General features: G+C 42.9%; 1 protein-coding gene across 1 annotated transcript in view; it reads left to right on the forward strand.

The window, feature by feature from the left end:
* Positions 1 to 6,108: 6,108 nt before the first annotated feature.
* Positions 6,109 to 13,387, forward strand: part of LOC139566515 (EGF-containing fibulin-like extracellular matrix protein 1) — a 30,495-nt gene continuing 23,216 nt past the window's right edge. The window contains exons 1-2 of the mRNA XM_071387815.1: positions 6,109 to 6,260; positions 8,589 to 8,679. Of these exons, the coding sequence (XP_071243916.1) occupies positions 8,599 to 8,679 (81 nt within the window). The 5' untranslated portion in view covers positions 6,109 to 6,260; positions 8,589 to 8,598. The remainder of the gene's footprint in view (positions 6,261 to 8,588; positions 8,680 to 13,387) is intronic.

Genomic DNA, 13,387 nt, shown 5'->3' on the forward strand with positions numbered 1-13,387 from the left:
AGGTTCAGAGACAGTTTCTATCTACAAGCTGCTGAACACTTGAACTGGACTGACTACCTGCTTTTGATTCTCCGCACCTAAGCACACTCACTCATACACACACATACATTCATGATACACACACATCACAACTGCTGCTACCAGACTCTTATTATATTTTAGCCATAGCATGGTATTATTTCACTGTAATAGCTACTATAAACTGGACAGTGCAGTTAGATTAACAAGAATTTAAGCTTTCTGCCAATATCAGATATGTCTATGTCCTGGGAAATTTTCTTGTCACTTACAACCTCATGCTAATCGCATTAGCCTACGTTAGCTCAACCGTCCCGTGGGAGGGACACCGATCCCAAAGAAGAATTTTTACTTAAGTACTTTACACCACTGGTTTTTGAGACAGGGTGTCACCCAAAGCTGTAATCATTAGGTATTTTGTAGCAACAAAAAAATATATATATATATGTAGTTTTTATACATTATAATCAATTTGCATGACAATTAATTGTTATGCAAAATTCCATAATTGTCACATCCTGTTACAGTATCTCTAACCCTGGGGTTATGTTAAGCCCCCCAACGTTCTGTATTGTTCAGTTGAAGTTATAATTAAAAGAGTACAGTTAGCTATGACACCTGTGGTCATGTCTATCATTCAAACCTAACACCTATAAATCAAGGGGTAGTTCATTAATTTAAATCAATGTAAATCTTACCTTCTTCTCCAATGATTTTTGAGAAGGAAGTGAGAAGAGCGGACATGAGGAGTATGCAATTGAGATTTTCCCTATGTTGTCAATGTAAGGATGAAAATTGGATGTTCATCATTGACAATTGTGTAAATCACTTAAGTAAAAATACTTTGAAGTACTACTTAAGTCATATCGCAAGCGCGATATCAACCCAGAGCATATAGGACTGCTTTTTCTCTACCACATCACCGGATTCCTGACGCAAGCTCTGGACAATTACACCGTATCATCACAGCTAGCTAGCTGCAACCGAGTGGCTACTACTGGCTAACACCTCTGTCCCGAAGCAAGCACCAGTTAGCCTCGAGCTAGGCCCATCTGCCGGCTAGCTGAAGAGCTAGTGCCACTGCCACTGCCACGAAGCTAGCACCAGTTAGCAAACACTATTCTACAATTCACAACCTCTCTTTCGCCATCGCCATCTGGCTTGGATTCTCTGTCGACACAACCACGTCTGAGCAGACCCCCTCCGTCTGAGCAGACCACCCCCCGGGCTACTAACTTTACACGCCGCGTGCTAGCTTAGTGGAGGCCTCCTCTGCTCCATCTACGGCTGCCCCCTGGACACTATGATCACTTGGCTACATAGCTGATGCATGCTTGACTGTCCATTAATTCACGGTACTCCATTCTGTTTATTTGTGTCTTATCTGTCGGCTCTGTGCTTTAACTCAGGATCTGTGTGTAGTTAATCCGACCCTCTCTGCCTAGTCATCGCCATTTTTACCTGTTGTTGCTGTGTCAGACTAGCACCCTGTTATTGCTGCTGTTATCTTACCTGTTGTTTTAGCTAGCTCTCCCAATCAAGACCTGCAATCACTTTATGCCTTATTGTATGTCTCTCTCAAATATCAATATGCCTTGCATACTGTTGTTCAGGCTAGTTTTCATTGTCATTGTTTTGGTTTGCAATGGACCCTGTAGTTCCACTCTCCGTACCTCTGATACCCCCTTTGTCCCACCCCCCACACATGCGGTGACCTCACCCATTGAGACCAGCATGTCCAGAGATACAACCTCTCTTATCATCACCCAGTGCCTGGGCTTGCCTCCGCTGTACCCGCGCCCCTCCATACCCCTGTCTGCACATTATGCCCAGAATCTATTCTACCACGCCCATAAATCTGCTCCTTTTATTCTTTGTCCCCAACGCTCTAGGCGACCAGTTTTGATAGCCTTTAGCCGCACCCTCATCCTACTACTCCTCTGTTCCTCGGGTGATGTGGAGGTAAACCCAGGCCCTGCATGTCCCCAGTCACCCTCATTTGTTGACTTCTGCGATCGAAAAAGCCTTGGCCTCATGCATGTCAACATCAGAAGCCTCCTCCCTAAGTTTGCCTTACTCACCGCTTTAGCACACTCTGCCAATCCTGATGTCCTTGCCGTGTCCGAATCCTGGCTTAGGAAGGCCACCAAAAATTCTGAGATTTCCATACCCAACTATAACACTTTCCGTCAAGATAGAACTGCCAAAGGGGGAGGAGTTGCAATCTACTGCAGAGATAGCCTGCAAAGTTCTGTCATACTTTCCAGGTCTATGCCCAAACAGTTCGAACTTCTAATTTTAAAAATTAATCTCTCCAGAAATAAGTCTCTCACTGTTGCCGCCTGCTACCGACCCCTCTCAGCTCCCAGCTGTGCCCTGGACACCATCTGTGAATTGATCGCTCCCCATCTAGCTTCAGAGTTTGTTCTGTTAGGTGACCTAAACTGGGATATGCTTAACACCCCGGCAGTCCTACAATCCAAGCTTGATGCCCTCAATCTCACACAAATCATCAAGGAACCCACCAGGTACAACCCTAAATCCGTAAACATGGGCACCCTAATAGACATTATCCTGACCAACCTGCCCTCCAAATACACCTCTGCTGTCTTCAATCAAGATCTCAGCGATCACTGCCTCATTGCCTGTATCCGCCACGGGTCTGCGGTTAAACGACCACCCCTCATCACTGTCAAACGCTCCCTAAAACACTTCTGCGAGCAGGCCTTTCTAATCGACCTGGCCCGGGTACCCTGGAAGGATATTGACCTCATCCCGTCAGTTGAGGATGCCTGGTCATTCTTTAAATGTTACTTCCTCACCATATTAGACAAGCATGCTCCGTTCAAAAAATGCAGAACCAAGAACAGATATAGCCCTTGGTTCACTCCAGACCTGACTGCCCTCGACCAGCACAAAAACATCCTGTGGCGAACTGCAATAGCATCGAAGAGCCCCCGCGATATGCAACTGTTCAGGGAAGTCAGGAACCAATACACGCAGTCAGTCAGGAAAGCAAAGGCCAGCTTTTTCAAGCAGAAATTCGCATCCTGTAGCTCTAACTCCAAAAAGTTCTGGGATACTGTAAAGTCCATGGAGAACAAGAGCACCTCCTCCCAGCTGCCCACTGCACTGAGGCTAGGTAACACGGTCACCACCGATAAATCCGTGATAATCGAAGACTTCAACAAGCATTTCTCAATGGCTGGCCATGCCTTCTTCCTGGCGACTCCAACCTTGGCCAACAGCCCCGCCCCCCCCGCTGCTACTCGCCCAAGCCTCCCCAGCTTCTCCTTTACCCAAATCCAGATAGCAGATGTTCTGAAAGAGCTGGAAAACCTGGACCCATACAAATCAGCTGGGCTTGACAATCTGGACCCCCTATTTCTGAAACTGTCCGCCGCCATTGTCGCACCCCCTATTACCAGCCTGTTCAACCTCTCCTTCGTATCATCTGAGATCCCCAAGGATTGGAAAGCTGCCGCGGTCATCCCCCTCTTCAAAGGGGGAGACACCCTGGACCCAAACTGTTACAGACCTATATCCATCCTGCCCTGCCTATCTAAGGTCTTCGAAAGCCAAGTCAACAAACAGATCACTGACCATCTCGAATCCCACCGTACCTTCTCCGCTGTGCAATCCGGTTTCCGAGCCGGTCACGGGTGCACCTCAGCCACGCTCAAGGTACTAAACGACATCATAACCGCCATCGATAAAAGACATTACTGTGCAGCCGTCTTCATCGACCTGGCCAAGGCTTTCGACTCTGTCAATCACCATATTCTTATCGGCAGACTCAGTAGCCTCGGTTTTTCTAATGACTGCCTTGCCTGGTTCACCAACTACTTTGCAGACAGAGTTCAGTGTGTCAAATCGGAGGGCATGTTGTCCGGTCCTCTGGCAGTCTCTATGGGGGTACCACAGGGTTCAATTCTCGGGCCGACTCTTTTCTCTGTATACATCAATGATGTTGCTCTTGCTGCGGGCGATTCCCTGATCCACCTCTACGCAGACGACACCATTCTATATACTTCCGGCCCTTCCTTGGACACTGTGCTATCTAACCTCCAAACGAGCTTCAATGCCATACAACACTCCTTCCGTGGCCTCCAACTGCTCTTAAACGCTAGTAAAACCAAATGCATGCTTTTCAACCGTTCGCTGCCTGCACCCGCACGCCCGACTAGCATCACCACCCTGGACGGTTCCGACCTAGAATATGTGGACATCTATAAGTACCTAGGTGTCTGGCTAGACTGCAAACTCTCCTTCCAGACTCATATCAAACATCTCCAATCCAAAATCAAATCAAGAATCGGCTTTCTATTCCGCAACAAAGCCTCCTTCACTCACGCCGCCAAACTTACCCTAGTAAAACTGACTATCCTGCCGATCCTCGACTTCGGCGATGTCATCTACAAAATAGCTTCCAACACTCTACTCAGCAAACTGGATGCAGTTTATCACAGTGCCATTCGTTTTGTTACTAAAGCACCTTATACGACCCACCACTGCGACCTGTATGCCCTAGTCGGCTGGCCCTCGCTACATGTTCGTCGTCAGACCCACTGGCTCCAGGTCATCTACAAGGCTATGCTAGGTAAAGTGCCGCCTTATCTCAGTTCACTGGTCACGATGGCTACACCCACCCGCAGCACGCGCTCCAGCAGGTGTATCTCACTGATCATCCCTAAAGCTAAAACCTCATTTGGACGCCTTTCCTTCCAGTTCTCTGCTGCCTGCGACTGGAACGAATTGCAAAAATCTCTGAAGTTGGAGACTTTTATCTCCCTCAACAACTTTAAAAATCTGCTATCCGAGCAGCTAACCGATCGCTGCAGCTGTACATAGTCCATCTGTAAACTACCCACCCAATTTACCTACCTCACCCCCCATACTGCTTTTATTTATTTACTTTTCTGCTCTTTTGCACACCAGTACCAGTATCTCTTCTTGCACATGATCGTCTGATGATTTATCACTCCAGTGTTAATCTGCTAAATTGTAATTATTCGATTTATTGCCTACCTCATGCCTTTTGCACACATTGTATATAGATTCTCTTTTTTTCTACCATGTTATTGACTTGTTTATTGTTTACTCCATGTGTAACTCTGTGTTGTCTGTTCACACTGCTATGCTTTATCTTGGCCAGGTCGCAGTTGCAAATGAGAACTTGTTCTCAACTAGCCTACCTGGTTAAATAAAGGTGAAATAAAAATAAAAAAATTTTTTTTTGAGGGTTTCTGTACTTTACTATTTATATTTTTGACAACTTTTACTTCACTACATTCCCAAAGAAACAAATGTACTTTTTACTCCTTACATTTTCCATGACACCCAAAAGTACTCGTTACATTTTGAATGCTTAGCAGAACAGAAAATGGTCCAATTCACACACTTATCAACAGAACCTCCCTGGTCATTCCTACTGCCTCTGATCTGGCGGACTCACTAAACACAAATGCATCTTTTGTAACATATGTCTGACTGTTGGAGTGTGCCCCTGGCTATCTGTAAATAAACAATCAAATTGTGCCATCTGGTAAGGATGTGCCAAAGTAAGGAATTTGAAATTGTTCTTACTTTTACTCTTGATACTAAGTATATTTAAAACCAAATAATTTTTAACTTTTACTCAAGTAGTATTTTACTGGGTGACTTTCACTTTTACTTGAGTCATTTTCTATTATTTTACTCAAGTATGACAATTGGGTACTTTTTCCACCACTGATCATTGACCTGTGTCTATAAAATCCTGTCTGTCACCTGAACTAATTGAGATGTTGTCAATAATAAAATGACGATGTGACGATGCAGCTCCTGTATGCTGCCTCTGTCTGGTCTTAGACTTCATATAGTTGACGCTACATTCTCTGAACCCTCCAAACTGCGCTTACATCAACAATGACATTGTAACAAAAACATTCTGGCACTCACTTATTTTCACATCTCCGGTAGAGGGGGCGCAATGCTTTTTATTAGATACAGTAGAAATTACTATGCAATGTTAAAGAGACAAAAACATTTGACGCGGATGTAGAGAGTGTGTAACCTGTAAAGATAGCACCACCTCCCGATCATTTTGTTAGGCTGTGATGCCCTTGGTAATTTGTACAGACATTTACCGATTTCGGGGAGAAGTTGCTTCTTCAGATTCACCATCACTTCTGACGGGACCCTCCGGAGGATAATAATCAATTGAGTATTGATACACACCCAACTAAAAAGTAATTTTACAGGTAAATTGCAACCCTATCGAATACAAATGAAACAGTACCTTGCATAGCCTAACATTACATTTTGCACAACTCCAAAATAGGTTGCATGCTTTTAGAATATTAACCTACACTTGATCTGTTGACTTGAAAGCGCATTGTTCAAGAGACGTTAAATAATTTATTATAAATCCAACAGATTTTTTATATTTTTTTTATATTGCATCATAGTCATAATCGGAAATTGGTTTTGTTTATAATCGCTGCATCAGACATTCGCACAATGTCGGTATAGTACATTGCATCATAGTCATAATCGGAAATTGGTTTTGTTTATAATCGCTGCATCAGACATTCGCACAATGTCGGTATAGACAGGTTTCTATTCAAGGCCAATTTATTTATTTATTTGACAGGGACAATGCACATTAATTAACATTTCCCTAAATGTGCCAGATTTAGCCAGTTTGGTAGTTTTCATCTGTAGTCCCTAGGCAGATAGGCTAGATACTAGATAGCAACTGTGGTTTATCATGTAACTTAAACTTTACTACGTGGAGCGATTAGTGTTAAAATATGTTATGTTGATAACGCTAAATATGACACCAATAAGATATAATGATTTATAAGACTTTAAAGTAATTACATTATGAACAAGAGCTAAACGCGGAATGGGAATGCACTTTCAGAGAAAACACATGAAACTGATAGGGTGATTCAGAAGATAGCTGGAGGGGGTTTTGAACCTTTGCCAATAAAATAATGAATGCTGCAACCTGGTCTCAGAGCATTTCGTATCATTCTGTACGTACATTTGAGATACTCTTACATTTCGTATGGTATGTATTCATTTGTGGATATCCAGGGTTAGGGGAAGGATTAGCTAACATGCTAAGTATTTGCCAGTTAGTTTAAAAAGTAGTAAGTAATTAGCAAAAATGCAAAAGTTGTCTATGATGAGATTCAAATATACAGCCTTTTGGTTTGCTAGATGTTCGCATTGTTATACACCCAACCAACCACCCTCCCTCCTTCCGATTTTCCCTTAAGTAACCTTCTGTCTTATGTAACCATACCAAACAGAACATAGCAGGTAGCCTAGTGGTTAGAGTGTCGGGCCAGTAACCGAAAGGTTGCTGGATTGAATCCCGAGCTGACAAGGTAAAAATATATAGTTCTACCCCTGAGCAAGGCAGTTAACCCACTGGTGCCGAAGACGTGGATGTTGATTTTGGCAGCCCCCTGCACTTCTCTGATTCAGAGGGGTTGGATTAAATGCAGAAGGCATTCAGTTGTACAACTGACGAGGTATCCCCCTTTCCCATATCATACCAAATTGAGTGTCCCGGATTTACTTTTACTATGTTACGTCTAGTCTATGAGACAAGGCTCTGCTCCCAAAGGAGATGTTTGTACTTGCCTAACAATTCCTCTCCGGATGGAATTATTTTTCTTAACGACATACACCAACTGATGGTGCAATAAAGACACTTTACAATTGGTTTTCACTCTACACGCATGCAAACACACACACACACACACACTGGTAGCCAATTATTCTGTAGTCATGTTCACTGTTGTAATTATGGAGGAGAATGGCAGAGTTATAGTTGTATGATTTACTCGTGTCTGCATCCCAGCTGACCCACTATTTGGGACAACCTTAATAGATACCTACTTTTTCAGACACTGGATACACAATATCCATATGCCAGCATCAGCTCCTTGAGCATTAGGTATTGTGGTATTACTGTAAGTTTGCCACAGGTCATGCCCAGGAATTTGAACATGATTTTCCAAGCATTTCCTGTTTGCAATGAAGGAACATTGTGCAGAGAGGATGTTGCTCTCACCAGCTTAGGAAAATAGTTGAGAGAAAAGATAATAAAGGAAATAATAGAATGTGCTGAATTCTTCATTAAGTACGTTTTTTGCTATACAGGTCATAATGCCAATTTTCAAATAGTAATGCCAATTATAATGTATGCAGCATATAATGTTATAATGAGCATATAGTCATATTTTATATAATTTCATGATAATGTATAAAATGGACAGAGCTATGAATTTGGTTTGTGAGAATGATGTCCATGTTGACACAGATCTCAACTTAGTGCCTTCCTCAGCATGTGTTAGAAAACTGGAGTGAGTACTGGCCATGGGAATGTCACAGGAAGGTTGTGGACTACCATTTGGGAAACATAAAGAAAACTGAACCAAAGTGGATGTATTCTGCAACCATTTTGCCAATGTATTCAAACATTTTTGGAACATTTTGAGACTCAACATGTTCACAAGGACACTTACTCAAAAAACACATTTTCTCACTCAATCTTTTTCTCAATGTCGCAGGGACGTCAAAATGCTACGGATTTACTTGTGCTTGAGTGTTGTTGTCAACGTGGCCGTCTCGCAGGAAGCTGAGGAACCCATCTCATACACGGCAAGTACCCCTCTCACAACCTCCACATGCAAACACTGCAGTGCCTGCTGCCAAAAAATAGGGTGGGTTTCCCAGAGCCTAGTTCCAGTACCAGACTAAAATGCACATTCAATGCACATTCAATGGCAATTCTCCATTGGAGACTATAGGCTAAAGACGCAGCCCCTTACCGGGAAAAAAATGGCTTCTGTCAAACAGTTGTGGCAAATTTTTATATGAGCTAAGCTAAGCTCATATTTTCACATGCAAATTACTTTTGTGGCAAACTGTGGCGTCAAATTTGCGGTGACTTGTGAACTTCTGGCAAACAATTCTGGAAAGCTTGTCGCGAACATTACTGTTTCCTGCTAAATAAGAAAATACTAATTAGTTCAGATTTTTGGTTACTTTGTGTATTAACGACATTTAATGCAGCGTTGGGGAGTAGTGAACTACATGTACACTGACGAAAAATATTAACGCAACGTGCAACATTTTCAACGATTTTACTGAGTTACATTTTAAAGAAATGAATTAGGCCCTAAACTATGGATTTCACATGACTGGGACTACAGATATGATTATGTTGGGTCACAGACACCTTACAAAAAAGGTAGGGGCGTGGATCAGAAAACCAGTCAGTATTCGGTGTGACCACCATTTGCCTCAGGCAGCGCGACACATCTCCTTCGCATAGAGTTGATCAGGTTGATTGTGGCCTGTAGAATGTTGTCCCACTCCACTTCAATGGCTGTGCGAAGTTGCTGGATATTGGCAGGAACTGGAACACACGGTCATACACATCGATCCAGAGCCACTCCGACATTGATCGTCCTAATATTTATATATTTCTTAATTCCATTCTTTTACTTTTAGATCTGTGTATTTGTTGTGAATTATTAGATACTACTGCACTGTTGGAGCTAGGAACACAAGCATTTCACTACACCCACAATAACATCTGCTAAATATGTGTATGTGACCAATACATTTGATTTGATTTGATTTGAGAGCATCCCAAACTTGTTCAATGGGTGACATGTCTGGTGAGTGTGCAGGCCATGGAAGAACTGGGACATTTTCAACTTCCAAGAATTGTGTACAGATCCTTGCGACATGGAGCCGTGCAATATCATGCTGAAACATGAGGTGATGGCAGCGGATGAATGGCACGACAATGGGCCTCAGGATCTCTTCACAGTATCTCTGTGCATTCAAATTGCCATCGATAAAATGCAACTGTGTTTGTTGTCCGTAGCTTATTCCTGCCCATACCATAACCCCACTGCCACCATGGGGCATTCTGTTCAGCAAACCACTCGCCCATATGACGCCATATATGCTGTCTGCTATCTGCCTGGTACAGTTGAAACCGGGATTCTTCTGCGAAGAGCACACTTCTCCAGCGTGCCAGTGGCCATCGAGGGGTCAGCATTTGCCCACTGAAGTTGGTTACAACGCCGAACTGCAGTCAGGTCCAGACCCTGCAGAAATTCTTTGGTTGTGCAAACCGACACTTTCATCAGCTGTCTAGGTAGCTGGTCTTAGACGATCCCGCAGGTGAAGAAGCCGGATGTGGAAGTCCTGGGCTAGCGTGGTCACACGTGGTCTGCAATTGTGAGGCCGATTGGATGTACTGACAAATTCTCTAAAACAGCTTATGGTAGAGAAATTAACGTAATTCTTTTTGGCAACAGCTCTGGTGGACATTCCTGCAGTCAGCATGCCAATTGCACACTCCCTCAAAACTTGAGACATCTGTGGCATTGTGTTGTGTGGCAAAACTTCGCCTTTTTTTGTCCACAGCACAAGGTGCACCTGTGTAATGATTATGCTTAATCAGCTTCTTGATATGCCACACCTGTCAGGTGGATGAATTATCTTGCGAAGGAGAAATGCTCACAATTTGAGAGAAATATGTTTTTCTGTGCATGGAACATTTCTGGGATATTTTATTTCAGCTAATGAAACATGGGACCAACACTTTACATGTTGTGTTTATATTTTTGTTCAGTATAGTTCAACTAGAAATCTAACTACATTTTCCAGTAGCTTGGTGGTAGTTGAGCTAAATTCAAATATAAGTAGTGCTCTAAGTAGTTTTAATTACTTTTTTTCCAGGTAGTGGTGCAGCTAACTACTGGAACTACACAATACTTTTTTTGAAAACATTTTATAAATTATGGGTGAAGTAGGCAATCATTTACTTTCTTTTTCGGCATATGCCAGGTCAAAATGACCCGATAATGTAATATCTGTGTTTTATTTATATGGGTCTAAAATATTTCTAAAATAAATTATTTTGAGTGATGATTTGGACCTTTCTATAATTATTTTATTGTTTGAAATGTTTTTAGTCACTCTTCAAAAGTTTGATACACATTTCAATGATAACATGAACACTAAAAGGAACAAAGTTTGCGTGTGTGTGATGCTTACTTATGCTGTCTTAGTCCATGCATTTGTTACAAACAACAAGCATGTGACTGTGCTCTTTGCAGACGGGTGTGTTGCACTGAGAACACCAGCAGCTGACTTTTCTATCCTTTGCGCTTAGGCAGAGCTGGCAACTCTTTCTCTTCTGGCCCTGGCTGCTCTGAGTGGTGGTGGCATGGCTCTCTTTCATCACCCCACAGCTTTCCATTGCCTCAGTTCTTCTGTGGAGATGGGAGAACCTTCCAGAAGGACAACCATCTCTGCAGCACACCAACAATCAAGCCTTTATGGTAGAGTGGCCAGACGGAAGCCACTCCTCAGTAAAACGCACATGACAGCCCGCTTGGAGTTTGCCAAAAGCCACCTAAAGGACTCTCAGATCATGAGAAACAAGAGTCTCTGGTCTGATGAAACCAAGATTGAACTCTTTGGATGGAATGCCAAGCGTCATGTCTGGAGGAAAGCTGCTCATCCACTGTGACGCAGTGTTCACTCCAGTAAGACCCCTTTTTACTCAGTCTATTTGACTGGTTTTCACTCTCCTCAGAGGGGGAGTACTCCCCATCTATAGAATCATCTAGGACAGCTGGACTACCAGGTGCATCCACAACTCCAACTTTAGCCACAGGCACATAGTCTGTGCCCTCTGAATTGGATACCTCAGATTCTGAGTCAGAGGCAGCAATGGCTTCCTCATCCAGCATGTGTAAAACCATTTTGGTTGTATATCTGGCAGCATTCTTATGAGCCTCCTTATGAAACTCCTTTTACTCAATGAGTTAAAAAGGATAAATGAAAACGGTGATTAATGAACATTATAAACAAGATATATGATAAATATTTTATTAATTACTTTGATTTTATTGTTGTAGCAAAAAGAAAGTGCAATGCAGTGGATTCCATAAGAAATACATACGGGTCATATTTGACCCACATATGAAAACTTGGGGTAGTGAAGCAAAAACTATTTTACTTAAAAAATAAATGTAAAAAATGAACTAGGATGTTAGAACATTAAAGATTATTTAAGGAATTCCTGGAATATTAGATAATTTAAAAAAAATTGGGGGGTCATTTTGATCCGGCATATGCATCCTAGGGTTAATAGTCTAATGTAAACATTCTGTTAAGATATGACCCCAACGTGATCTGTTCTTGCAATTTGTAGTCTATGACATTTCAGATTTACATGATGATAATTTTTCACGAGGTAGTTTGAATGTAGTGAACTACTTTTTCAAAGTAACTTTAGGTAGCCTTTTACACTCGCACCTGTACGCGGGTTGAAAATGACAGATTTGGACACAGTGGCTGTACAGTAACATGCTATACATGACGTCAGATCTCAGGGTCTCCGCTTCACAGCTCTGTATGGGTTTTGACTGACAGCCGTTCTGAACTTGAGCGCCACTTGCTAATGATGCGTGGGCTGACTCTTAACCCGCAGACCCCACAGTTATATTGCGGGGCAGGCAGGTTTAGGGTCATGAAATATTGTGTGGATGAAGGGTGGGTGGGTGGCAGGTTGAATAAAGAGAAAACAAGGGCCTACTGTAGTCTACTGTTCAGATGGATTACATTGAAACTGAAATCTGACTGTAGGTCTATAACCTTAATATGAATTCCTGCAGAATTAAGTATTTCTTCCATTAAAATGGCTACCCCTGGCTAACCCTACCCCGGTCAACAGCACTGCACCCCCCACAGCAACTCGCCCAAGCATTCCCCATTTCTCCTTCTCCCAAATCCAGTCAGCTGATGTTCTGAAAGAGCTGCAAAATCTGGACCCCTACAAATCAGCCTGGCTAGACAATCTGGACCCTTTCTTTCTAAAAGGATCTGCCGAAATTGTTGCAACCCCTATTACTAGCCTGTTCAACCTCTCTTTCGTGTCGTCTGAGATTCCCAAAGATGGAAAAGCAGCTGCGGTCATCCCCCTCTTCAAAGGGGGGGACACTCTTGACCCAAACTGCTAAAGACCTATATCTATCCTACCCTGCCTTTCTAAGGTCTTCGAAAGCCAAGTCAACAAACAGATTACCGACCATTTCGAATCCCACCATACCTTCTCCGCTATGCAATCTGGTTTCAGAGCTGGTCATGGGTGCACCTCAGCCACGCTCAAGGTCCTAAACGATATCTTAACCGCCATCGATAAGAAACAATACTGTGCAGCCGTATTCATTGACCTGGCCAAGGCTTTCGACTCTGTCAATCACCACATCCTCATCGGCAGACTCGATAGCCTTGGTTTCTCAAATGATTGCCTCGCCTGGTTCACCAACTACTTCTC

The sequence above is a fragment of the Salvelinus alpinus genome, chromosome 2, assembly GCF_045679555.1.
Source record: "Salvelinus alpinus chromosome 2, SLU_Salpinus.1, whole genome shotgun sequence".
Lineage (NCBI taxonomy): Eukaryota > Metazoa > Chordata > Actinopteri > Salmoniformes > Salmonidae > Salvelinus > Salvelinus alpinus.